Source organism: Tachysurus vachellii, chromosome 19 (genome assembly GCF_030014155.1).
Source record: "Tachysurus vachellii isolate PV-2020 chromosome 19, HZAU_Pvac_v1, whole genome shotgun sequence".
Taxonomy (NCBI): Eukaryota; Metazoa; Chordata; class Actinopteri; order Siluriformes; family Bagridae; genus Tachysurus; species Tachysurus vachellii.
In genome coordinates this window covers 4451110-4476355 of record NC_083478.1, presented here as the reverse complement: position 1 = coordinate 4476355, position 25246 = coordinate 4451110, and the positions used below count along the sequence as shown (strand labels likewise).

The window sequence follows — 25246 nt, the reverse complement described above, 5'->3', positions numbered from 1 at the left end:
TCCAAAGTGCCTAATAAGGGTCAAAGGTGACCAAGTCAAGCAGGTAGTTTTTTTTATGTTGCTTTAGTATAATATAAGCTTCAATTCTGTATTCATTTTAGCAATTCGTGGTCAGATGCTTGTTTTCAGAGACCTTAAAATCATCACACACCACACCGTTGTTGATTACTGCCCTATAACAACTAAAGTGTGCTAAAGTGTTTAATAAAGCGTGTATTAAAGCAGTTTGTGTTTGTACTTTTCTGTGGCAGAAAAGCAAACTGGAGTCTTTCCAAAAAACATCAAATAAATAAGATTTTCCTTATAGAAAAGTCCATGAAATGATTCTTTTTATTTTTTACTTGTTATGTGGAGCCTGTTACTATGGCAACAATAAGGCAAAGCGCATTGATGTTAACTTGTGATTTGAGAATTCAACAGCACTGTGATGTAATTATCCAATAGTCTGTGCATAAGAAACTTAGGCGCATGTTTACACACCACACTATTTTAATGGTAAACTGGTGTTTCATGGCCTGTATTTGCATATTAGATCTTTACTTTTATTTAATCCTGTAATATCTCTCGCTCTCAGTGACACCATGACAGGTTTCAGCTCCCGGGTTCTTAAAGTAACACAACAAAACCACTGACGGTCTCGCACTTTGACCTGCATGTGCACTCAAGACAACTCTTCTGGAATGAAATGAAAGTCACACTAGAAAGTTTTGGCTCACGTGGCCTTGTGTAGCAGTCGTGTGGTCCATTCTGGTCCATTCAGGTCCATTCAGGTCCATTTTAGTCCATTCTGGTCCATTCTGGTCCATTCTGGTCCATTCTAGTCCATTCAGGTCCATTCTGGTCCATTCGGTGCAGTTAGAAATGTTAGTTACATATAAAAACCTTTTAAACAGTTACAGTTATGTTACAGTTATGTTACAGTGTACTAAATACATGACTCCTACACAAAACTACACAAAATGGTGTACACTGCAGGCACATTGTGCAAGTTGTACAACATGGTAGTAAGAGATTATTTTGTGTTGTGTTGTGCTGGTGTCTTATGTTGTGTTATTTCATGCTGTGTTATTTTATGTTGTGTTGTTTCATGTTGTGTTGTTATTTTATGTTGTATTGTGTTATGTTATGTTATTTTATTTCATGTTGTGTTGTGTTATTTTATGTTGTATTGTGTTATTTTATGTTGTGTTATTTCATGTTGTGTTGTGTTATTTCATGTTGTGTTATTTCATGTTGTTTTGTGTTATTTTATGTTGTGTTATTTCATGTTGTGTTGTGTTATTTCATGTTGTGTTGTGTTATTTTATGTTGTGTTGTGTTATGTAGTGTTATTTTATGTTGTTTTATTTCATATTGTGTTATTGTATGTTATGTTGTGTTATTTTATGTTGTGTTGTGTTATTTTGTGTTGTGTTATTTTATGTTGTGTTATGTTATGTTGTGTTATTTTATGTTGTGTTGTTATTTTGTGTTGTTATTTTTGTTGTTGTGTTATTTTTTGTTGTGTTGTGTTATGTTGTGTTGTTTTTTTATGTTGTGTTTTTTCATGTTGTGTTGTGTTATTTTATGTTGTGTTGCGTTATGTTGTGTTCTGTTATTTTTGTTGTGTTTTTTCATGTTGTGTTGTGTTATTTTATGTTGTGTTGTGTTATGTTGTGTTGTGTTATTTTTGTTGTGTTGTGTTATTTTGTAATCTTTACTTTTATTTAATCCTGTAATATCTCTCGCTCTCAGTGACACCATGACAGGTTTCAGCTCCCGGGTTCTTAAAGTAACACAACAAAACCACTGACGGTCTCGCACTTTGACCTGCATGTGCACTCAAGACAACTCTTCTGGAATGAAATGAAAGTCACACTAGAAAGTTTTGGCTCACGTGGCCTTGTGTAGCAGTCGTGTGGTCCATTCTGGTCCATTCAGGTCCATTCTGGTCCATTCAGGTCCATTCGGGTCCATTCGGGTCCATTCTGGTCCATTCAGGTCCATTCTAGTCCATTCTGGTCCATTCTAGTCCATTCTGGTCCATTCTGGTCCATTCTAGTCCATTCTAGTCCATTCTGGTCCATTCTGGTCCATTCAGGTCCATTCAGGTCCATTCGGGTCCATTCTAGTCCATTCTGGTCCATTCTGGTCCATTCAGGTCCATTCTAGTCCATTCGGGTCCATTCTAGTCCATTCTGGTCCATTCGGGTCCATTCTAGTCCATTCTGGTCCATTCTGGTCCATTCAGGTCCATTCTAGTCCATTCTGGTCCATTCAGGTCCATTCTGGTCCATTCAGTGCAGTTAGAAATGTTAGTTACATATAAAAACCTTTTAAACAGTTACAGTTATGTTACAGTTATGTTACAGTGTACTAAATACATGACTCCTACACAAAACTACACAAAATGGTGTACACTGCAGGCACATTGTGCAAGTTGTACAACATGGTAGTAAGAGACTATTTTGTGTTGTGTTGTGCTGGTGTCTTATGTTGTGTTATTTCATGTTGTGTTATGTTATGCAGTGTTATTTTATGTTGTTTTATTTCATGTTGTGTTGTGTTATTTTATGTTGTGTTATGTTGTTATATTATGTTGTTTTATTTCATGTTGTGTTGTTTTATGTTGTTTTATTTCATGTTGTGTTATTTTGTGTTGTGTTATTTCATGTTGTGTTGTCTTATTTTATGTTGTGTTGTGTTATTTTGTGTTGTGTTGTTATTTTGTGTTGTTATTTTTTGTTGTTGTGTTATATGTTGTTATTTTTTGTTGTGTTGTGTTATGTTGTGTTGTGTTTTTTCATGTTGTGTTGTTTATTTTATGTTGTGTTGTGTTATTTTTGTTGTGTTTTGTTATTTTGTGTTGTTTTATTTCATGTTATGTTGTGTTTTTTATGTTGTGTTATTTTGTGTTTTGTTTGTTTTTTTCCATTTTTAAACCATCTGAAACAGCAATGTTCCAAGGCTGATGGTGCAGATTTGTGTGTCAGAGATTTATTTCACCTGGTGTGCAGTCAGATGTGTTTATTAGTTCCAGTCTCAGCTACACTCCTGCACTGTTAGTTTCACAGTAGCTTCCTTCTAATTACATAATAATCATTAGCTGATCATCACCAAATTGTACTAATACTTTTTACTTCATATCAGAATAATAATTAGATGGTGAGCAAAACTACAACTTTTAAGTAGTGAATCAAGTATGGCTTTAAAGGATCAGCTCGATTCTAACCTGGTTCTTCTGGAGTCAGAAGTGATCTTCCAGTAAGGAACCATTACAGCAAACCAACCAGGACTTTCTGTCCCCAGTTCCCAACCTTCTGATATATTTATAAGCTCTAAAATCAATAACATGGAACTTAAAGCAATCAGAACATCTGTTTTCTGACTTCTGTAATTAGCCAGCGTTAAGTACATGTAAGTAGTGAGTGATATTTATTTATTAATGGTGCTTGCAAAGCAACATTATTACTATTGTGCCGGACAAAACTTCGGCACGTAACTTGTCCCGCAGCTTTTGTCCTAGACCCATGAATGACGTGATCGACTGCCTCATTGAGGAGAGGTGTGCTATGACTTTTATAAACGATCCGAGTACCGGTACTTCCGGTACTGGGTCTCAAAGTGGGCTTTTTTCCCGTAGACTCCCATTATAAACTTTGGAGGTTTATAACTTGGCAAGCTTATGAATTATCTACACCAAACTCGGCCAGCTCCTTTAGGGTGATACTTTGAACAAACTTTTAAATTGGTGTCCCGATTGGCCTTCCGGTTGTGCCGCAGCCCCGCCCCCAAAATATGCAAAATCAAAAAACTTTTTACAACATGGACATGTGACATATCAAAACACTCACAACAATGAGGGGAACTTCCTCACGTGTATTTTAATGATGTCACGTGTAGCCCCGCCCCCAAAATAAGCGAAATCAAAAAGTTAGCACAACATGGATATGTCATATATCAAAACACTCAGCCCGATGAGGGGAACTTGCCACGTGCAAGCACCATTCACATTTTCTTCAGGAAATGTACATTCTAGTTATTATTATACCTTTATTTAACCAGGGATAAAATCACATTGAGATAAATATCGCATTTACAAGTGAGCCCTGGCCAAGGTAGCAGCACACAATAAACATAAAAACAAATTAAGTACATAGAACAATAATCACAACACACACATTTCCAACAATAAAACAAGATTAAAACAAAATTACGAACAAGTGCAGACAGTTTGGAATGTTCGGTTGAGATACAGCTTAAACTCATTCATTGAGATAAGTACACTCAATTTCAATGATCTTTGAATCTCATTCCAAGCAGTTGATGCACTATAAGTAAAAGCAGAGTTTATTCCAAACTCTGTCTTCATGAAGGGAACATTTAAAAGAATATATCTACTTGAACGCAGATTACGTCCTTGACTACTGACAGTTAGTAGACTATTCATGTAAAGAGGAAGCTGGCCAACTATGGCCTTGTACACTAATATAAGCCAATGCTTGTATCTGTAATGAGTCTGTCTGTGTTTTGCCCTGTTTCTGTCTACTGTCTGCCTTGCTGTTAATTGTTTGCTCCGCCCACTCATTGGTTACCATGGACACTAATTGCACTCCATCTCTCCCTCAGGTGTGTTGTCTTAGTCACTGATTGTCTCTGCTTGGTGATTGGTTCCTGTTTGTTATATCTACTCTGTTTGTTCACTTCCCTGGTGTTGGTCGTTGTTGAATGTTGGTGCCTATAGTCCTGTGTCCTGTGTCCTGTGTCCTGTGTCCTGTGTCCTGTGTCCTGTGTCCTGTGTCCTGTGTGCTCAGTGTTCTGCCCTGTTTTGCCTGCCCGTCTGTTTGCCTGTTTCTTGTTTTGGATCAATAAAAGACTGAACTGCATTTGGATCCTCACTCGCCTTTGTCTCATCGTGACAGTATCTTCTTAAGTGAAGCGAAGGCCAACCTACCATTTCATACAGTGCACAGTGATGAGTATAATGATTGGTACGAGTTATAAATCTTAAAGCAGAGTGATAAACAGAGTCCAATGCTTGTAAAAGAGCCTTAGTGGTGTTTCTGTAAAAAAACATCTCCATAATCTAAGACAGGTAAGAAGGTAGCTTCCACCAACTTTCTCTTTGCTGACTGTGGAAAAACAAGCGCTATTTCGAAAGTAAAACCCCAGTTGTAACCTTTAGCTTAGGCAACAATTGTATAACATGTAACTTAAATGATAAGTCCTCTTCCAACACAAAACCCAGATATTTATAGGAGCAAACTAGCTCTATGGAATTACCCTGTAGAGTGTAAAGCGACGGAAGAGAAGATACACACTTATATTTCCTCGAGAAGATCATATATTTTGTTTTCTTATCATTCAGAACTAATTTAGTAACTAATGATGTCACCATTTAGTAATTGTGAATTGAGTAATTGTGTGCGTGCGTGTGTCCGATCTTGAAGGGTTTGGAAATTGACGCTGGTGCTTTAGAATAGCAGAAAGAGCAACATGTGCTATTAATATTAGGGAATATGTATATAGGAAATATTTAAGGTATAAAAACTATGCTGTTTTAGGAAAATAATGAGCTTTGTTGTGATGTCATGAGGCTTGAGTTATTGTTTAAGCAAAGTTACAGTGACCAAAGTTGATTAGTATTTTTCTTTAAGAGCATGTCGTAGTGTTTTATTCCTGTTATGCCACAAATTTCCTCAGCACTAAGATTGAAGAATGATGCATCATACTGTACTCGTATCCATTTATAGTCACGTATAAGGTTGTGGAAGATCCAAGAAACTGTACTTCTGTTCATCTCTTACGTTCTAGAAGCTATAAAGTCATTTCCTCAACAGCGCTCTCTCTCTCTCTCTCTCTCTCTCTCTCTCTCTCAGCTTTTAACCAGAAACAAAGACGTTTTCTTTAAGACTGACCGTATTCTTACTCAGTGTCTTACTGAACTACTATTTGGATAAATACATTAACTTTGAGACTTCATTCGTTTAAGTCATTCTGGATAACAGCATCTGGTGGAACACGTAAAGTTACAGCTGCTTCTTTTTCTACCCATCCTGAGGCATCCAGACACTGTACCAGCTCCGGCTGTGTTCCTCTTCATGAAGGTTTTAGACCTTCGGTGATAAGAGGCATCAACCCTGTGAGGATCCTGAGGCATCTAGAGATGTAGCAGCTCCAGTTTCATGAGGATTCGGACATTTAAAGAGAAGATGCCAACTCCGTGTGGTGTTTGAGGACAACAACCTTCTCATTAATACACAATTATCTGACTGTATCTGACTGTAGGAAGGACATTATTCATAACAAAACTCTCTGGTGTTTATAACAGTTTATAATCACATCCTCCAGTGTCACCCAAATGAGGATGAGGTTTACTTTTGAGTCTGGTTCCTCTCAAGGTTTCTTCCTCTTCCATCTAATGGAGTTTTTCCTCACCACAGTCATCTCAGTCACTTCAGACTTGTTCATTGGGGACAAATACAAACACGTTTAAATATAAGTCTAATATTAATCTTGTACATTTGTGTAATATTAATCTTTGCATAATAAACATTTTGTATTATATTTCTTCTGTTCTGAAAAGCTGCTTTGAGACGACGTCCATTGTTAAAAGTGCTATAGAAATAAAACTGAATTGAAATTGGATTGAATTAACACAGAAGAAAAAAGAAACATGCACTATACAGATCTGTGTAGGTCTTAAGACAATAAGTTAAGACATATTGAGAATTCCACATTCCGTTAACACTGTATCACTTTATCAGTTCCTCAAAGATCCAGGACAAGAACATCGTGTTCTTCAGAAGTGATGTAAAACTCCGCCTGAATAAACCCAGTTCTCTTTCTGATTCCTTACATAAGACTAGGAGTTTATTGTCTGATTTCATGGCTGACCAACATGAACCAGGCCTTTAAATTCCTCCTTCTGTTCCCATCTCTTTGTAACACTGCTGACTTTCCACTTCCTGACATCAGCAGTTGTATTTAGTGAGTGTGTGAGTGTGAAAGTGATGGTTTAGGATTACGTGCCTGTGTCGCATGTAGAGAAACCCAGTGAAAAGCTTTTGTGGCTGCTGGTTAAATCCTCACCAGTTTGCATCCAACAGGTTAAAACTCTAAACTCAGACAGTGACACACATACACTCACAATCATACACACCCACACTCAGACACAGATACACACACACAGACACACACACACACACAGACATACACGGCAGCTCTTTTTCTTTCATGGTTTTATTTCAAAACATTTTCACAGACAATATCCCAAGCCAGCCAGGCAGGCGGATCTCCACAAGCACGACAGGTTCAGGTTCGGAACGAACGTCACTCTCAGCCCCCTGCGTTTATTGCTATGGTTATGTGCCGTTTCCTTAAGGGTCATGTTCAAATTATCAAATTTAAAAAAAAAAAAAAAAAAAAAAAAATCTATACACAAATCTTGATCTGTATATTAAAGAGGATAAAAAAAAAAAATGTAACGCAATTTTTTCTCTTATTGAGCGACGTTATTATTATACATTGTACAAGAGATTATAATTGAAAAACCCAGAAGACTAAAAATACACACTAAACTCATGATCCTGAATGTCCAGATGACTCATTCAGCGTGGCACAAACATTAAGCACGTGTTGTTACGTTACTGGAGGGGACGCAGGACGCAGGTTTCCGACTGACTAAAAAGTTATGAACTGATATGGCTGCTGCTGCTGGTGGTGGTGGTGAAACATTTGGGGGGGAAAAAAAAAAAGTTTTCTTGTATTTTGTGGACAGATCTGTCCGATCCGGTGATAACAGAGTAGAACAGGGACGTCTGGGAAGAGTGTGAGCTTGCTAAGTAAATCTACAATGACAAGTCTAAAAAAAGTTAGAATCTTACAAAATACTCAATAAAGAATAAAAAAAAGTCTTTTCCATTCCCCAGAAAACCAACCCGAGTCACTCCTTATCTTCTGCCTCGGCCTCATTGGTCGCAGATTCCTGAACGGAGAGAAAGAGGAAAAAGAGAAAGGAAAACAGGGATCACTATATTGTACGTGTTGAATTTTCCTGCTGTGACAACGTAGCAGATTGTGTTAGTTGGAAATCCAGTTCAAACCAAACCACTCGGGTCAGTTTCTCACAAACACACGTGTGAAAGGAGACACGTTGATACACTTGTGTTACTCGGAAAGAACGCTGCAAAGCCAAAAAAAAATATTATTATTCATTCACTCTTAGCTTTCACATAGACAAAGCATCCAAACCGCACAGCTACACAACAATCTCCATTAGTTAATAGGATCGTAACCTACATGACTGACTTAGGCTTTAAACTAAATTCTGTTATATGCTGATAAAAGAGGAGGCTCCATGGAGGTGGTGCTGTATAGAGGGGCGGCAGCCTGACGTCATGGGATACGGTGCCGTAGGCGTAAACGAAGAGGGAATATAAGTCATCAAATAACGTTACGCTCAAAACTATTCAATTTAAGCAACCCCACTCACAGTTGTAGAACGTCTGACTAATCCCGCCACAAACAGTTTCATCCGTTCCTCAAGAAGGAATTCTGACTAATCCGAAATGAAGGAGCTCAACCAATCGTGCGCATCCAGGAGGAATTCCAACTCATCCCACCCACAGCATCAGAAACTCATAAACAATCCCACCTGCTCTTGAGGGAATTCTGACTATTCCAGTCCTGTGTGTTACTAAAGGAATTCTGACTTGTCCCTGCCACTCCTACAGAAAATACACCAATCCCACTGGATCCTAAAGGAATTCTGACCAATCCCACTCGCTCCCTGAAGGAATTTTGACCAATCCCACTCACTCCCTGAAGGAATTCTGATCAATCCCACTCACTCCCTCAAGGAATTCTGACCAATCCCACCGGATCCTGAAGGAATTCTGACCAATCCCACTCGCTCCCTGAAGGAATTCTGACCAATCCCAATCACTCCTACAGAAGGGTCACCAATCCCACCCACTTCCAAAAGAATTCTGATCAGATTCATCGACACCGCTGTTCTTTGTTTTATCGAGATGCTCTACAAACCAGCCGGCCGTACAAAATGTACACTTTAGTGCAGAAAACAGACAACCTGCCGTAAAAACGATCTTCTTTAAAGCAATAGTCGACGGTGGTCTGGCGAGTTTATTTGTTTGTTTCTAATATTAAATCGAATGATAAATAATAAAACGTTATATATCTGAAAATCTTCAATTTTATCCGTCTTGAGCCTGTTGTATGTTAAACCTCTCGACACCCACACATTATACAAAAATCCTGCTCTAGCTATTTGCCTGTGTTTGGTGCAGAGCATTGTGTACGCTTCATTGTGTACTGCCTTATCGCGTTCGTTCTAGCGATGCATTGATCTCGTTTTCCTTTCTGACTGGTTACCATTAGCAGTCTCAGGACTGAATTAACAGCGGGCACGTGCAAAAATACAGTCTGAGCGTCGAGTAGTTAGAGGTTTATCTCTCTGAATGAAAAAACGAATGAATGAATGAATGAACAACGTGCTGTATAATTAAGGTCAGCAGTGTGACGTGTGAATACAAAACAAACACTATTATTATCATTCACACTGACAGCTCTATTCAACTCTTCTATAAAATACTACAAGTTTCTCTGATGCCAAAAACAGACACTGGGATAATCAGCAACAGTCAGTGTTTTAATAGTACACGAATGTCTTTATGAAACTTTATTTTTTATTTTTTTTAAACAGGAATGCTACTTTAAGTAATCAATAAAGATAGAGGCATCATTTTCCCCCTCACAAATAGCCTGGCTAACAAACAGACATTAATTATAGATCTTACCACAACCGCAATGGCTTTATTCACAATTTAACCTCCTAGTAAAATGGCTCCTTAGCTGTTATTTGCCTCACAAATGACCTTTTATTAAAGTGGGCAGAAGAAGTATTGGTAGTTCGGTGGCCGAGACAATGGGCGGAGGTTCGGAAAGCTGTGGGTTCAAATCCCAACATCCCATGAACAAGATCATGGGATCATGAGCAAGACCCTTAACTGCTCAGTTGTATAAATGAGATAAATGTAAGTGGCCCTGGATAAGAGCGTCTACTAAAATGCAGTGAATGTGATTCACACAGCAGCCTGATTGTTCTTACACAGCAGCCAATAGCGTTCGAGGCGTGCTAGTGGTTCAGTGGAAAACAAAGATCAGCAAACATCAACAAACCATGTTTACTGCTAACGAGCTGCGATGTAGAGCAGGACCTGGGTCTGGGGGCGGGGCAAACGTTCCAGAGAGCATTTAATTGGACTGGTGGGGTGAGCGATGAGCAAGATGACAGAAATATTATATCCAATTGTATAGGTCTGATCTCGAACAGTCAGCAATACAACAGGACTTCATTTAATCAGAAAATTTAATTGGCTAAAATACATGAAAAATTGTACTAAAAATTAATAATAATAATAATAATAATAATAATAATAATAATAAAAACAAAACAGTATTTAAGGCTCAAACGGATAAAAAAAATGAACATTTTTTTCAATTTTAATGAAAGATGTTAATACTAAAAATGTTAAAGATAAGTATAACATTTTACAAGGCTGCTTGGAATTAAACGTATATAGCGCCAAAGCTTTGACTAGATGTTTTTCTAATTTTCTACAAACTTTATAAAAAAATAATTAAAAAAATCCCCAAAACTATTTCTCCTTAACTAACGTATTCACCGGAAGATATCTCTGCGCTGCGGTGTGTGGAAAGTGTGAATGCAGCTAAGACACGAGGCAGACGTAGAGCTGAACACGGTGACATGTCCAAACACACACGGCAGTGTCACTCTTCACACTCTCGTACCCTTTACTCTCACTGTCTCCTTCTGTCCTGTGATGGACAGCGGGGTGGGGGAGGGGCTTCTCGGAGCTGACACGGTGACAGACGAACGAGAGATGCAGATCTACGTGTGTGTGTGTGTGTGCGTGTGTGTGAGAGAGAGAGACAGAACTGTTGTAAATGAGAGTTAGACGGTATGATTAAGTAAAGTGATGCTCAAACAGAAAGGCAGAAAGTTTAGAACGGTTTCCTGTCGATCTTAATATGTTAATATCCCGCCGCAGTTAGACGACAGAAGAGACGCTGCTTAGTGCTGTTACAGAAAGCCACATGAACACATGCGACTACTGAAGCTCAAGCCTTTATAACATGCCGCTTCAGTGCTTTACATTTGTGCACGATGTTTCCACGACTGCGCTGCTGAAGCTCAACTTTAAAAACTTGCATTTAAACAATAAAAGTCGATTTGCATTTATTTATTAATTTATTTGTTTATCAATTTTTAACGACATTTCTGTAATTCTGGTCTTAACTGATTAACAGGGCCGAATTTGTTTAGCGAAGAATTAGCGAATACGCAACATTGTGGTGAAGCAGCAGCCATGTTAATATCATGAGGACATTAAGAACATTTCTATAAACATTTCTCAACTATATATTGATATGCATTTTTATTTTTTAATATATTGGCTAACAGGGTTGACCTTGTCACACAATAATACAGTATCAATAAAAAAAAAAAAAACAGGAAAAAATGACAAGAGAAATGAATTTTAGGGATTTTTCCCTTGATCTTCAGGAAATTCCTGTCGTACGTGTGACAGCAATGTGGTGAACACATTGAACGCAATGTGGCGAACCTGTTCGGGTGTTGGAGCTGAGCGGCGTTTTGACGGATTGTTTACGCAAAAAAAAATAAAATAAATAAAAAAATAAAGTTAAACCGGTATTTTTAAATAAGGTATACTTATAACCCTAACCCTAACCCTAGGTATACGAATTTGCAAACACAGAAAGTATTAATATGAATAACTATTAATATGCTAAAATATGCTATAATAGGTTATAATATGCTTTCTATGTTTAAAACATCTTCTATCTTGATTTAGTTATTTATTAAGAAATGTAAGATTAGTGAGACACAAAATAGACCCAGATCATGGAATCCTTCCATCATTATTACCCACAATGCTTTGTAAAAACTGCTACGTACAAAACATTTAAGCTAATAAAAGTGTTAGAAGTAACTCTCTCACCCCCTCGGCCTCGGTCTCTCCATTCTCAGCGGGCACCGCCTCTTTCTCCTCCTTCTTCCCTTTGGCTCCGCCCTTCTTTCCTTTCACCACTTTTTCATCAGATGCTTTCTGTAACCAACAATCGGGACATGGTGTATCAGCTCGACACGCCGTCTCATATATATATATATATACAGTATATATATATTCCTTACATCCGACTACTACTGAATAAATATTTGTTGTTGTTTTTTTCTGGCACGTGACTCTTGATTCCGCAGCTGTAATTCGCTCCTTCTAATACTTCAGTGTTGCTATAGCAACAACTTACACACGCATGGAGATGCGTATTCAACATTTAGGGAAGGAGTCTCCGGTGTCAGCATTCTGCTCTGTTAATAAGAACGAGAACTGACTTGACATTTCCCAACATTAAATCTGACTGTTAACTAATTAAAAGTATGATGTGTTTGTATGGAAATAAAAAACCCAGTCATTGATTGTTTTTCTAGATCCTCACAAGTGTTTAATTTACTACATAATACCATCAACGACCTTTAAAACGTTCAATTAAACACAAACGTTGGCAAACATAAATAGCCTCGTTCGATAGAGTAACGCTGAATATGAGAAGAAAATGTATATTGTGTCGTATTTGAATCAAATTTCTAAAAAAATACAAAAGGAACCTGGTTGGATTTCGTTTGATTTGAAGCCGTCTAAAAGAACATGCAAATTAAGTCCTTTGAATATCTACCAATTTGCAAGTTAAAATATTTTTGTATTTGCACATATTTTAAAGTTTAAATATTTAAATTTTATGTCTGGACATACATATATATGCATATACATACTACTGTATATAACTTTAACCAGCTCTACACATTTCCATATTTTCTTTGTATATAATCGATCTTTCCCTTCTAGCATATACTACAATTTTTTTTTTATATATATTTTCGTGTTATTTCACTTCTGTCACATTTGACAACTACAAAGTTTACTGATTGAACAACATGGAACAAGTTTGAACAGTTTATAGATAAGATTTAATGCTGCAGAAAGACAAGTGTGTTCATCTTATCACTTATACACTACATCTGTGATTCCCTCACCAGCCTCTCTCTCTGATTCTCTCCTTCTCTCCTTCCTTCCCTCCCTCCCCGCTGTCTTTCTCTCTTCTTCTCTCTATAAACATATATGAATGATATATAAATGTCTGCTTTATTAAACCTGTTTGAACCTAGCCTTATTTCTGAGCTTTAAATGGTCTTTGTAGTCTTATAGCTGAGCTTCTTCCCGTACGTCTGCTATGCTGTAATGTGTAGATACTGCAAGTCCTGTCCGAGCCGTGTTGTTACACACAAATGACACACACCTTCCTACCAATCAGATAACAGAACTAAACCCGGCTGTGGTATAAGCTACAATTAACCTCATGGGGGATGAGTATTATGTCCAGAGTATTATGCTTTAGCAACGGCGGCTTTAATTCTTCCTGTTCGAGTGTCTACTAATTTTTCATGATGAACTACTGAGTTTCTCTTCCTTCCTGTAACCAAACGTACCCAAGCTCTTGCGGTCATATCTGGGCAGTAAAGATCGTGTTACTAAAACACTGAATTTATATCCCAGGACAGTCCGAGAGTCACTGTTCTTCTCCTGAATAAGACTCTTAACAACTAACTTTAATGTTAAAGGTGAGATCACAGCAGAGCGACTCGACTCCACTGGACTGGAGCTGGGACTCGGGGGAGGGGGGGTTGTTGTATCGCCATGGCAACAACTCGAGCCACTATGGCTGTCTGCCGTTCAAGTAAAAAAGCAAAGAAAAACCGTCATAATATAATTTAACACGCAAATTTGTCATCTACGACGTAACCGTTAGACGGAGAATGGTCCGTCTTTGAATCGGGTCTTTTCTCGAAGCCAGAAGTAAAACTTGTAAAATTTCTCTACGGCTGTAATTATGGCTACGGCGTAATTTCCACATCTGATTATGTAATTGTTTGGCTTGCAAACTGGTAGAAATCACAGGCTGGATCATGTTGCTGAAAAAAAAAAATAAAAAAAAACACGTATGAATGTGTACATTGCCAGCCACAAAGCAAAATAATTTCCTGGGAAGGAGTAAAAAGAGAGAATAGAAAAGTCTACGGTTCCTCATAGAAACTGACTAGCAGTCATTCTACATCCATATCATCAGGTCACTGCATAACTTTGTCTATTTATATTTCCTCTGCTCTGTATGAATAATTCCGTTTTTACTTTTAAACTCCATTTTGTCTCTATTTTTTATTCTGACTATTTTTCTTTTATAACCCGGACAGTCGATAAAGGCGTTTCACTGCGAGTGATTGTGCATCTGACCAATAAAATCTGAATTTGAAGTTGATGTTTCTAATCTTCACTGATTAAACTGTCTGACTGCATCTGTGCTTTAAAATGATTTTCTGGTGATCAGTATTACTGAAATGATCTCTAAAGTGTTGGTTAATATTTGTCAGTTAAGCTTTTCAGCTTTTGGACCATTAACCGTTAAGATTTTTCACCGTGACCTTCCTAATAAATAAATTATGACATGTCAGGTGTGTACTTGTTTTATGTTAGCCAAGTTGAAACGCAAAAAAAAATCTCCATTTGCTGTAACAGAAAGCAAGAAAAATTCGAGACTTATGCTAATGTGAGATGGTGGAAGGAGGCGGGGCTTCATATCAGGTGTCAGTTATGTCCCTAGAGTATGACAGCTAGCAGAACTGCTGCTGCACCACAGGACAACGTTGGACAACCTGAGGAAAGTGCTATCTGCCGTCTTCCTCATACATGAGCTCACAGACCATTCAGAGCACGATTAATTCTGCTCTCTCGGCTCCCAGCTCAGGAGGACTGCGTCAGCGCTGGGATTCACGCCGGGACAAATAAAGACCGCTCATTTGGAGTAATGCTGAGTGATCACTACTTTGATAAAATGCTGTGGTTCTAAGCAAAATATCTGAAGGTTGGAAAGGTCTGAGATGCTCACGATTTTATGGTTCAGATCATTGAATTCTTATATTTGTTTTATATTTTTGCTGAAGTTATTGTAAAATATTCGCAAGAGTGAAACCAACACCAGCTGCATGCAAAAGTTTTAAAAGAGGATCTAACTTGAGATGGTGTTTGGGTTCACAATGTGCCTCTGTGTGTGTGTGTTTGTATATGTGTTTGTTTGTGTGTATGTATGTGTTTGTTTGTTTATATGTATATGTGTGTTTGTTTGTTTTTGTGTGTATGTGTGTGTATATATGTGTTTGTATGGGTGTGTGTGTGTGTATGTATGTGTGTGCATGTGTGTGTTTATGTGTGTATGTGTGTGTGAGTCTCTGTGTGTATATGTGTGTATGTGTGTGCGTGTCTGTGTGTATATGTGTGTATGTGTGTGTGTGCATGTGTGTGTTTATGTGTGTATATGTGTGTGTGAGTCTCTGTGTGTGTATGTGTGTGCGTGTCTGTGTGTGTGAGTGTGTGCATGTCTGTGTATATGTGTGTATGAATGTTTGTGTGTATTTGTGTGTGTATGCGTGTGTGTGTATGTGTGTATATGTGTTTGTGTGTATGTGTGTGAGTGTGTATGTGTGTGTATGTGTATATGTGTGTGTGTGTGTGTGTCTGTGTATATGTGTGTATGAATGTTTGTGTGCATTTGTGTGTGTATGCGTGTGTGTGTATGTGTGTGAGTGTGTATGTGTGTGTATGAATGTTTGTGTGCATATGTGTGTGTGTGTGTATGTGTGTGTATGTGTGTGTGTGTGTGTGTGTGTGTATGTGTGTGAATGTGTGTGTGCTGATACCTTAGCTGCAGCTTTTTTGGGTTTGGTCTCAGGTTTAGGAGCAGCCGGTTTCTGTTAATGAGAAAAAAACAAGACCATGAAGTTTATATTACAAAAAATAACATTAAAAGTATATTAAAATAAATAAGATAAGTAAACAAAATGTTCTTGGGAAAAGGTGTAGACATAAGGCACGTTTTGTGGAACTGCAACATTTTATAATTCAAAAAGTGACATCTGAGTGACTTTTAAAGCAACTTTTGTGGCGTATTTTCTGTGAAAAAGGCAGCGTCTATAACATATACACAGATGCTCTTAGCAGGAATCTCTCTACGCTGTGTGCTGTGAGTGATGTAGGGATTCACTACAGCAGGCATCCGAGAAGAAGAAGTTGGCGATCTGGTGCTCAGATCTGCCCTTGAGCACTTACAGGAAAGCAGAGGTTAGTTTTGATGCGGAGAACTCGACAGCTGTGAGGACCAAACTAACGCATTTATAACCGAGGCTTTAAACACTAATTACAGCTCGAGCCGAATCAAGCTAAAGCGTTGTACACTTCTGATATTTCCTGATGTTCCACAGTCTTTAACAATCTTTTGTGTTTTAATTCACGCCTATATGAAATCAAAGCACTGAAGCTGTGAATAAAACCGGTGAGAACCTCTGGAGAACAACACGAACGTCTGCATTCTGGAATAGTTGTGACGAATACGGTGAATTTCGTGTGCTTGAAAATGGTGTCATAAAAGTACAAGTTAATAGTAACTGTAGACGGAACGCCATGTTTTGGGGGCGGAGCTTTGTGTACATGTGTGGAAATGTGGGCAGGCACAGTGAGTTAAAAATAAATAAATAAATAAATAAAAATCCAAAGCGTATTCGACTCCATCTACAGAACTGAGGCATTTTTTCACCATAATGCTGTAACGATCCGGTTTAAAATGTGACTTAATCAATATTTTAATATTTAATCATTATCAGATAGACCCAGGTAGCTTGTAGCAGTTACTTACATGTTAACTGTTATAAAAAAATCTGCATGATATCTGATATCAACATTCGTTCGTCATGCTGCCTGAGTCCTACCCGAGAGAGAAGCAGCGTTTCCTGTCCAGAATTTGTTTTGTTTTTTTTTCATTTTTACACTACTTCCAAGATCTTTGCAAAACACGAGGCTTTTGTTGGTGTGTGTATGTAAACGTAATGTGCTTCCTGGAGGTGTGACAAACCTGCTTTAAGCTAACGAAGGCTTAAAATTTTTTTCATGACAACAAAAGCGTGTGTACATCAACGTGGGCATGTTCACATCAACGATGTGAAAGCTTAGAAAAGTTGAACTATAAAACTTTTTAGTGCAGCAACTCCAGATGGGAGAGAAGACAGTGAAGTCGAGAGCATGTGATGGAGGGCTAGGGGCACACACTACTTCTCCTTCATCTCGAATGGTACGATGTAGCTGATGTAGCTCTCGCACTCTCTGTATCTATCTACACGTACAAACGCCAAATCTCTTTCCTGAACTTTTCATTTTAGCTTCAAGAAAATTGGTTTGGAATGCTAGTTGCAACACACACTGAGAATTGTTATCACTATGGCAACCGGTAGAAGGACCGCCTCCAGGCCTCATCATAGTACAGTGGCTGGAGACTTGCAGAGATAAAATCACTGTATGAATGAATGTTGGTGGCTCAAACGGTTAAGGTTCTGGGATGTTGATCAGAAAGTTGGGGTTCAAGCCGTAGCACTGCCAAGCTGCCACTGTTGGGCCCCTGAGCAAGGCCCTTAACCCACAATGCTCCAGGGATGCTGAATCATGACTGACCCTGTGCTCTAACTTTAGCTTCTAAACATGCTCGGATACACGACAAAAAGAATTGAACTGTGCTGTTATATATAAGTGACAAAATAAATATGTGACATAAGACACAACCTGAGTTTGCTCATATTGTTGTGGTCAGTCACATGGTGCGATATTGACACACGGATCGTTAACACCTGAGCAAAAAAACAAAGTGCACGCACGGCATCCTCACTGCGTATGAATAGCGAACAGCGTTTATAAATCAGCCTTTTCTCACCAGGTGGAATAAATTATGAAGTATTTTTTGTCCACACTTAAATATACAGCATATAATTCAGTGGAAACTTACCGTGGACAGGCGCATTGACCTCCGAGTGGGCTGAGACAAACAGACAGACAGACAGGGAGACAGAATGACAGAGAGAGGAAGAGAAAGACAATGGGAAAAAGAGGCAAAAAGATTGTATAATCGTTATGTGAGAGCATTTCATTGTCTATAAGTTATAAATAAAGACACGCTTGCATATGTGAGTGAGTCAAAGGATCTACTGAGCATAATAGACCAGAAAAACACTTTTAGTTTTGCAGCTACAAAATTAATAAATTATATTTACACTTTCTCTCACTGATGTCTCACTTTTAATGTTGTCTTCTGGCTCACCTTCATGACTCTGAGTGACTTTTAAATATTAAACTCTTAAATATTACTTGAGTAGATACACATTTCTATATGTGCAAAATATAAACAAACATAACCACACTTGTGTGTAGTCATGTGTAATGTGTGTGTGTGTGTGTGTGTGTAGAACTTACCTCCTGCTTTGTGACTTTAGTAGAGTCTTTTCCTTCTGCTCCCTCAGGTGACTGAAGGAAGAAACACACACACACACACACACACACACACACACACACACACACAGACAATATTCATCATGTATTAGAATTTTAATAAGCACTTTGTCAGCATATGTTCAGTACTGAGTTTCTCTGTGCTGCTTGTGTTTACTTTCTGCTATGCAGCATGTAAATACCAATCAAAACACACACCTCATCTCGTCTAACTGTACATGTGAAATATAACCATAATTATCCTAAATAAATCTTTTTCAATTAAATCTCAATCAATAGCACGTTATACAATTATTGCAAGAAATATACAGTGCCTTTTTACACAATACCTAATACAATAACTGTGCTGTAATAATTAGTAATATGGTATAAATATGTAATACGGTACTCGTCTTTTATGTTCATCTTCTGCCAGCTAACAGAGAGATTTATTTATCTCCTAAAACAGTGAACAGTCTAAGGAAGTGTAGCTTTAACAAGCAAATGACTGCATGTTAACTGATGGAAAGTGAATATTTATCTATTTACACGACTTAACACTCCACATAACAATAAAGTATCGTTCTTCGCTCCAGGTTTCCATGCCACAATATATAAATATCTAGATTCTAAATGACATTACTGACAATACATGACACTTTTACCCCTTGTATTTTTTTTTACCGAACAAATTGCCTGTCTACACAACTATACATAATGCACACAAGAGAGAAGCTCAAGAATTCGCAGGACCAAGTGTAACTACATAAAGTTGGCACAAAGACGTGTCCCATCCTATGTTCTTTCCCCTTCAGTGAATTTATTTTTTTTTTTGCTAATTTATTCATGTTTGCTTTGCCTGCTGCTTTAGATATTTTTACATCATCAGAGCATGATTTTAAGGCGTGTATCCTGAAGCATAACTGCCACTGATTGTCCGGTCCAGTGTAAAGGTGGCTTAAGAAGTAACAGTTCTTTATTAACTTCCTCATCACACCATAAACCTGTCACACTGGAGCTTTTATTTACCTTTAAACAGATATTCAAATCTTATGGGAGGGAAAACGTTTGCAAAAAAAATGTAAATACATGCAAGAAAACAGAAAGGTTCAACAAGACAATCCCCTTGTCCTTATAACATGCAATCATCAGTATGTTATAAATAGTACTAGCATTATTATTATTATTATTATTATTAACATTAACTGGTTAATACATCAGACTAAACATTGCGACTTCAAGTTAAACACGTGTTAAAGTAGAAGAAGAAGAAGAAGAAGAAGAAGAAGAAGAAGAAGAAGAAGAAAAAACAATAATTAATCATCTTAAAAGAAGTGTAATTTTGGAAATAAAAAATGTTTGGCCTTAAAATTGAAAGTTCATTATATAAATACACACTCACTATACAGGAGTTTACTAATGCTGATATATCTAAATAATAATAATAATAATAATAATAATTATTATTATTATTATTATTTCTATTATTGTTGTTATGATCAGAATTAGTTATCTGTTAATGTTTTTTATTACTTCTACTACTATTAATTATTATGAATAATAATTGTATTAATAAAATCATTAATATTGTTGTTAACATTGTTATTATTGTGGTTGTTACTATTATTATTACTAGCATTATTACTACTACTACAGAACACCGCTTTAGACTGTGTAAAATTGAGACGTATATTTATTATGTATATTGTAATTTGGTACAATTACGCTAATGTTATTTATTTAAAACAAAAAAGATTACTATTAGCAGTATTATGTGTAAACCTCCCTATTTTCCACATGACTATACAGCGCATGCGCGACTCTTCTGCCGCTCGGTCCACTTCCAATATACTGCCCTGACATCTAACATTAACACGCACGCGCACCTCGTGTCTGTTCAGGAACTTATTTTTGCCATCACTTCAGCTGTGTTTAAATCTGACGGCGTTTAAACACGTTTTTTACGATCTATCACCTATAATCGCAAGTTATTCTGGACGTTTTTTTTTTGTTTTTTTTTTTGAGGCTTTTTGTTTTTGGCAGTGTCATGCGCGCGGCGCGTTCCCGAGGCGCGCTCTCGCTGCTTGTGTGTGTGATTGATGTGCCATTCGCTTACATACGGGTCTGCGTGTGTTTGTGTGAGGTGGAGGAAGAGGAGGAGGAGGAGGAGAAGGAGGAGGAGGAAGAGGAAGAGGAGGGGGGGTTGTCGGTTCAAAGAAGGCTATTAAATAAATAATAATAGCTTCAGAAATCGATCAGAGATCCGGCGGTTTTATTAAAACAAAGTCGCGTTTAAAGCTGAGGCGAAAAACAAAATGGACGCAGAGCATCGCATCAGTGACATTCTGAGCCACTATCATGGAGGAAAACCTGCAACTGACGACGACTGAATAAAAAAACAGACCAGAGGGATGTGTGTGTGTGCGTGTGTGTGTGTAAGTGTGTGTGTGTATTAACGTCCAACTGTAACGGTGTTGGGGCCGAAAACGGCACCGATTCGAAAAACTTAACGGTTAAATCTTAACGACATTTTGGATGGATAACAAGCCGAGAACGCCGAGTGTCAGTGTGGTATTAAAACAACGATAAAACACGAATTAAAACGTCTTACCTTCCTCTTCGGCATTTTTCCGGGTTTGTTTGTTTGCACTGGTTAAACAGTGGAGTTTAACAGGTCCGCGTTTTAAGCCCGTGAGTGAGTTTGTAACTACGACAGAATACTGGATCAATATCTAAAACACCTCCTGTAATAACATGCTAATAATATGCTGCTTCTTAGAGCTACTATTGGACACTTTGGCGCTCGCTCAGACATCAACTCGTGCTCCGATTGGTTCTTTGGGATAATATGCAAATAGGCCCGTAGCGCCGATTGGTTTGCACGTGTTGTGGCCTAGGCTGTGGTTGGTTACGCGCTTTTTTTCTGAAGCAAATCACAGCGCGAGGGCAGCGGGTAGGTTTAAAGGTGCAGAAAAGACAGAAGGCAGAAGGTGACGAGCTACCGAGGTTGCCAGGACCGTATATTAAACTCGCTGTTTTGAAAGAGGTTTCACTGGCGTGTAAAAATGTTTGTGTGTGGTGGTCATATTAGAGAGGAAACTCTCATAATAGTCGTATTAAGTATATACAATTTTGAAAAATCTATTTTAAGGTAAACAACGGGGAAAATATAAAAGCAGGCAGTGAATCAGTAAAATACAGTATTATTTCTGATTTATAATATAAACAAAGACTGTGAGATTCGTTTGGGAATATTTGGGAAATAAAATGAATTTCGTTTTCACAGTTTTCGAACTTTCTGCTTTAGTTTCTTGTTTATTTGTGCCTTCCTTTAGATGTGTTTACTTCGTAGGATAGGGTGATACCTGGCAACCAATCAATCAGCCAATCCGCTCGTGACACCGAGAGCTCAGCTTTCTGGGAAACGTATTTCTAGTTCGGCCAGTTCTTTTCGTGGTGAAACGACATAAACATCAAATTTATAACAAACAAACAGTGAAAAAGAAGAAAAAAAAACAAGTTTTATATAAAACGGTATATCAAAATGCGTCAAGGATTATGACATTACACCTATCTATAGCATTGTGCACGTGCGTCGAGCACGTGATTTAAAAGAACAGTGCACGAGCCAACAAAGCTCTTCCCTATACAATGACCTGACAATGGAGGACATTGAACATCAATATCACAGAACATGGATGTTCTTCTAGAAGCTTACTGTGTACACAGTCAGAGCTTTCCTGTGTTTGTCCTATATACAACCATAAAACCAGTCCTAAGTGAAGAATAATCCAGTCCAATGGAACAATCAACTCATTGAAGAGTTCAGTGTCCTGGTGTGTTGTGTTTAGACAACTGGGCATTTCTGCATAGAAATTACTGCTTTAACCACTGAATTAAAATCATCCCATATGCTACAAAGCGATATAAACCATACTGCATATATAAATAATCAAAACAAACATAATAAAATGAATATAACCAAAATCACCTGGATGTATGATTTTTATTACATCCAGCTATGATTTTAATTACACACTAGATCACTGTTTAACTGCAATAATAACAATAACAATGTATTTTAAACAACACGTGCAATAACCGAAATTTTGAAAAATGTGCAATATTACCTGTGTGCAATATGTCTGTTAGAGTAACTACTTACTCGTGGTCTCGTTTTTCTTCTTTGTATTTATACATTGTGTTGTGTTGTGTATTGTGTTGTGTTATACTGATTATGTCTCTATTCTTTTCTTTTTGCATTTCTTTCTCTTTGCTGCTGTAACAGAGAAAGTTCCCCATTGTGGGACGAATAAAGGTATATCTTATCTTATCTTATCTTATCTTATCTTATCTTATCTTATCTTATCTTATCTTATCTTAGTAAAAATAACTAAATAATTTCTGCGTTACAGTTCAATTCAGTTTATTTATAATACAAATGTCTTTTACAAGTGCTCACCATAATGTTTTAATGTTTGTGGACATCCACTATTTTGGGAATTACTGGGCATTTTTAACGCGCAACTGTAAAAATGTACTATTGAAGAAAAGAACGAGCATGTAAATAAATGACTGAAAAGAGTCATAGCTTTTTTTTAATCCTGATATAATGTCCACGTTAATACGATAAGTTTATACTTTTTTACAACTTTGTAAATGTATGTATTATATTTAAGATTTTGTGTACACCATAAACGTTTTAATGTTTTCATGAACCTAAATATTTTACTAAATTGAAAATTCTATCCTTAATTGAATCATGTTGATCCATGAATTCTTTTTCAGTGTAACTCATTAAATAAAAAAAAAAACATGGTGGTTTCAGGTTTCTCTCCTTTCCTACAGTCAGGATACAGTCAGGCTTATTGCTTATTGCTGTATTGCAAAAATACTCTGCGGAAAAAAAATACGGAAACCCTTAAATCACACATTGGATCTGAATTATTGAAATATTCAAGTTGAAAATCCATACTTATATACAAATTACTGGCTGATTGATGCGATAGATAGATAGATAGATAGATAGATAGATAGATAGATAGATAGATAGATAGATAGATGGCAGTTATGTGCCAGTTATATAGACAAAGTACAATATGTTTAAAAATAGTGTGCAAATGTGTGCATTATGTACATTGTATGTACAAGAGTAACCCAGAAATATACAGTGTATGTACAGCTAATATACATAAATGGATGTAAACTAGTGTAAGTAATAAATGTACAGTCATATACAATTATAATTGGTAGAAAAAGATGTAACGGATTGTACAGGGTGGTACAGAAATGCAGTGTGATTACTGATAGTGAAGTATTAAACTGGCTCTGAACCTGCTAACTCTGATCCAACTTGCATGAATTTTTGTCTGTCCATAGTGTGTATGGAATCTTCTCCTTATCAGTGAGCTCCTTGATAGTCTGTGGCACTACTTGGTGGGCTTAGAGGCTCTGATGCATAACATCCCAGAGATCTTCAAATTAATTCAGATCTGGGGAACATCAGGGGCAGTCAATTGTATTAATGCCTTCGTTATCCAGAAACTACCTAAACACTCTGGCCACATGAGGCCAATTCTGGTGCGCTCCTGGTCCCATTTGAGGATGTCGGGCCATCATGCCACCCTCATGGAGTCTGTTTCCTACAGTCTGTTCAGAAACATGTACACCAGTAGCCAGCTAAAGGCTCTGGCAGTGCTTCAATCTTCCTGCTTGTATGGGAGCAGATACCATCCCTGCTTGGCTCTCCTCGGGTAACTAAAACTAAAACTAGAGACAACTCGGTCAGGAAGGATAAGAAGAGAACAACTGTCTGTGGCCACCAGCTGTAAAAACATGCCCTCTTTGGGGGTTTGTCTCGCTGTTGCCTCTCTAGGCAACCTATCTGCACCTGTTGTCACTTTCATTTGCACCAAAGCAGGTGAAACTGATTCACAATCACTTTTACTTCCTAACTGAACAGATGGATATCCCTGATTTAAAGGACTCGGTGCTATACTGAGAACGTTAATTGTACCTTCATTTTTTTGAGTTGTGTAAAATATTGTTAAAAATGTATAACGCTTGTTAGGATGCTTTTTAGCATAAAGATATTGGTGCTATGGAGATTTTAACTTAACACTAGTAATATTAGTAACTAATACAAGTGTTTAATGAATCAGTCTAGAGCAGGGGTTCTCCAAACTTATTAACCCTAGCCAAATTACATGGAAAATAAATAGAAATTAATTCCATTCATAATCTCAGCACACATTTACTTCATAAACATAACCAAAATAAAAAAATTTAGCTTATTATAATTTCAATGTGTACAGTAATATTCTGGCTATATATTAAAGTATTTCTACCGACACCGCACATCGAGGTTAAGTTAAATATTGATTAGTCTGATTTGCGTTTAGTAACTTTGTAGTTTGTACTGAATTAGGTTTTAGCAATTAGGTTCTGAATTACAAAAAAAGTCAATAATAAATAAAATAACTTTATTGAAGGTAATTTCTGGTTTGGTGTTTTATAATGTAGTGCAAACACTGGAGATAACAGAGAATATCCTTACATATCACAGATGTAATAAACGGTATACCGGTATTCAGAAGGTCATTACATCGAATACATACAGTCATGTGAAAAAATTAGGACACCCCATGATAGCCTGTGTGTTTTTTTTAATAGTTAATCATATGGACATTTTATCTTCATTTTAACAAGATTCAAGTAATATAACTAAACAAATAAAACCAAAGAAAAGTTTTTTTTATAAATGATCTATAAAATGTAATAAAAAA

At 37.3% G+C, this 25246-nt stretch overlaps 1 protein-coding gene across 1 annotated transcript; it reads right to left on the bottom strand.

Moving 5' to 3' along the window:
- Window positions 1-7203: 7203 nt before the first annotated feature.
- On the bottom strand, window positions 7204-21232 carry hmgn3 (high mobility group nucleosomal binding domain 3). Its single transcript, XM_060894036.1, has 6 exons — window positions 21073-21232; window positions 18447-18497; window positions 17983-18012; window positions 15854-15904; window positions 12045-12152; window positions 7204-7966 (listed from the first exon to the last, which is right to left on the bottom strand). Exons 1-6 carry the CDS (start codon window positions 21085-21087, stop codon window positions 7925-7927), a joined length of 297 nt encoding a protein of 98 aa, XP_060750019.1. The 5' UTR covers window positions 21088-21232; the 3' UTR covers window positions 7204-7924.
- Window positions 21233-25246: the final 4014 nt, after the last annotated feature.

Coding starts and splice junctions, on each gene's coding strand:
- hmgn3 (XM_060894036.1), bottom strand. Junction 18,013..18,446: donor CTAAAGTCACAAAGCAGGAG/GTAAGTTCTACA, acceptor TGTTTGTCTCAG/CCCACTCGGAGGTCAATGCG. Junction 7,967..12,044: donor GAGAGACCGAGGCCGAGGGG/GTGAGAGAGTTA, acceptor CTCTCCGTTCAG/GAATCTGCGACCAATGAGGC.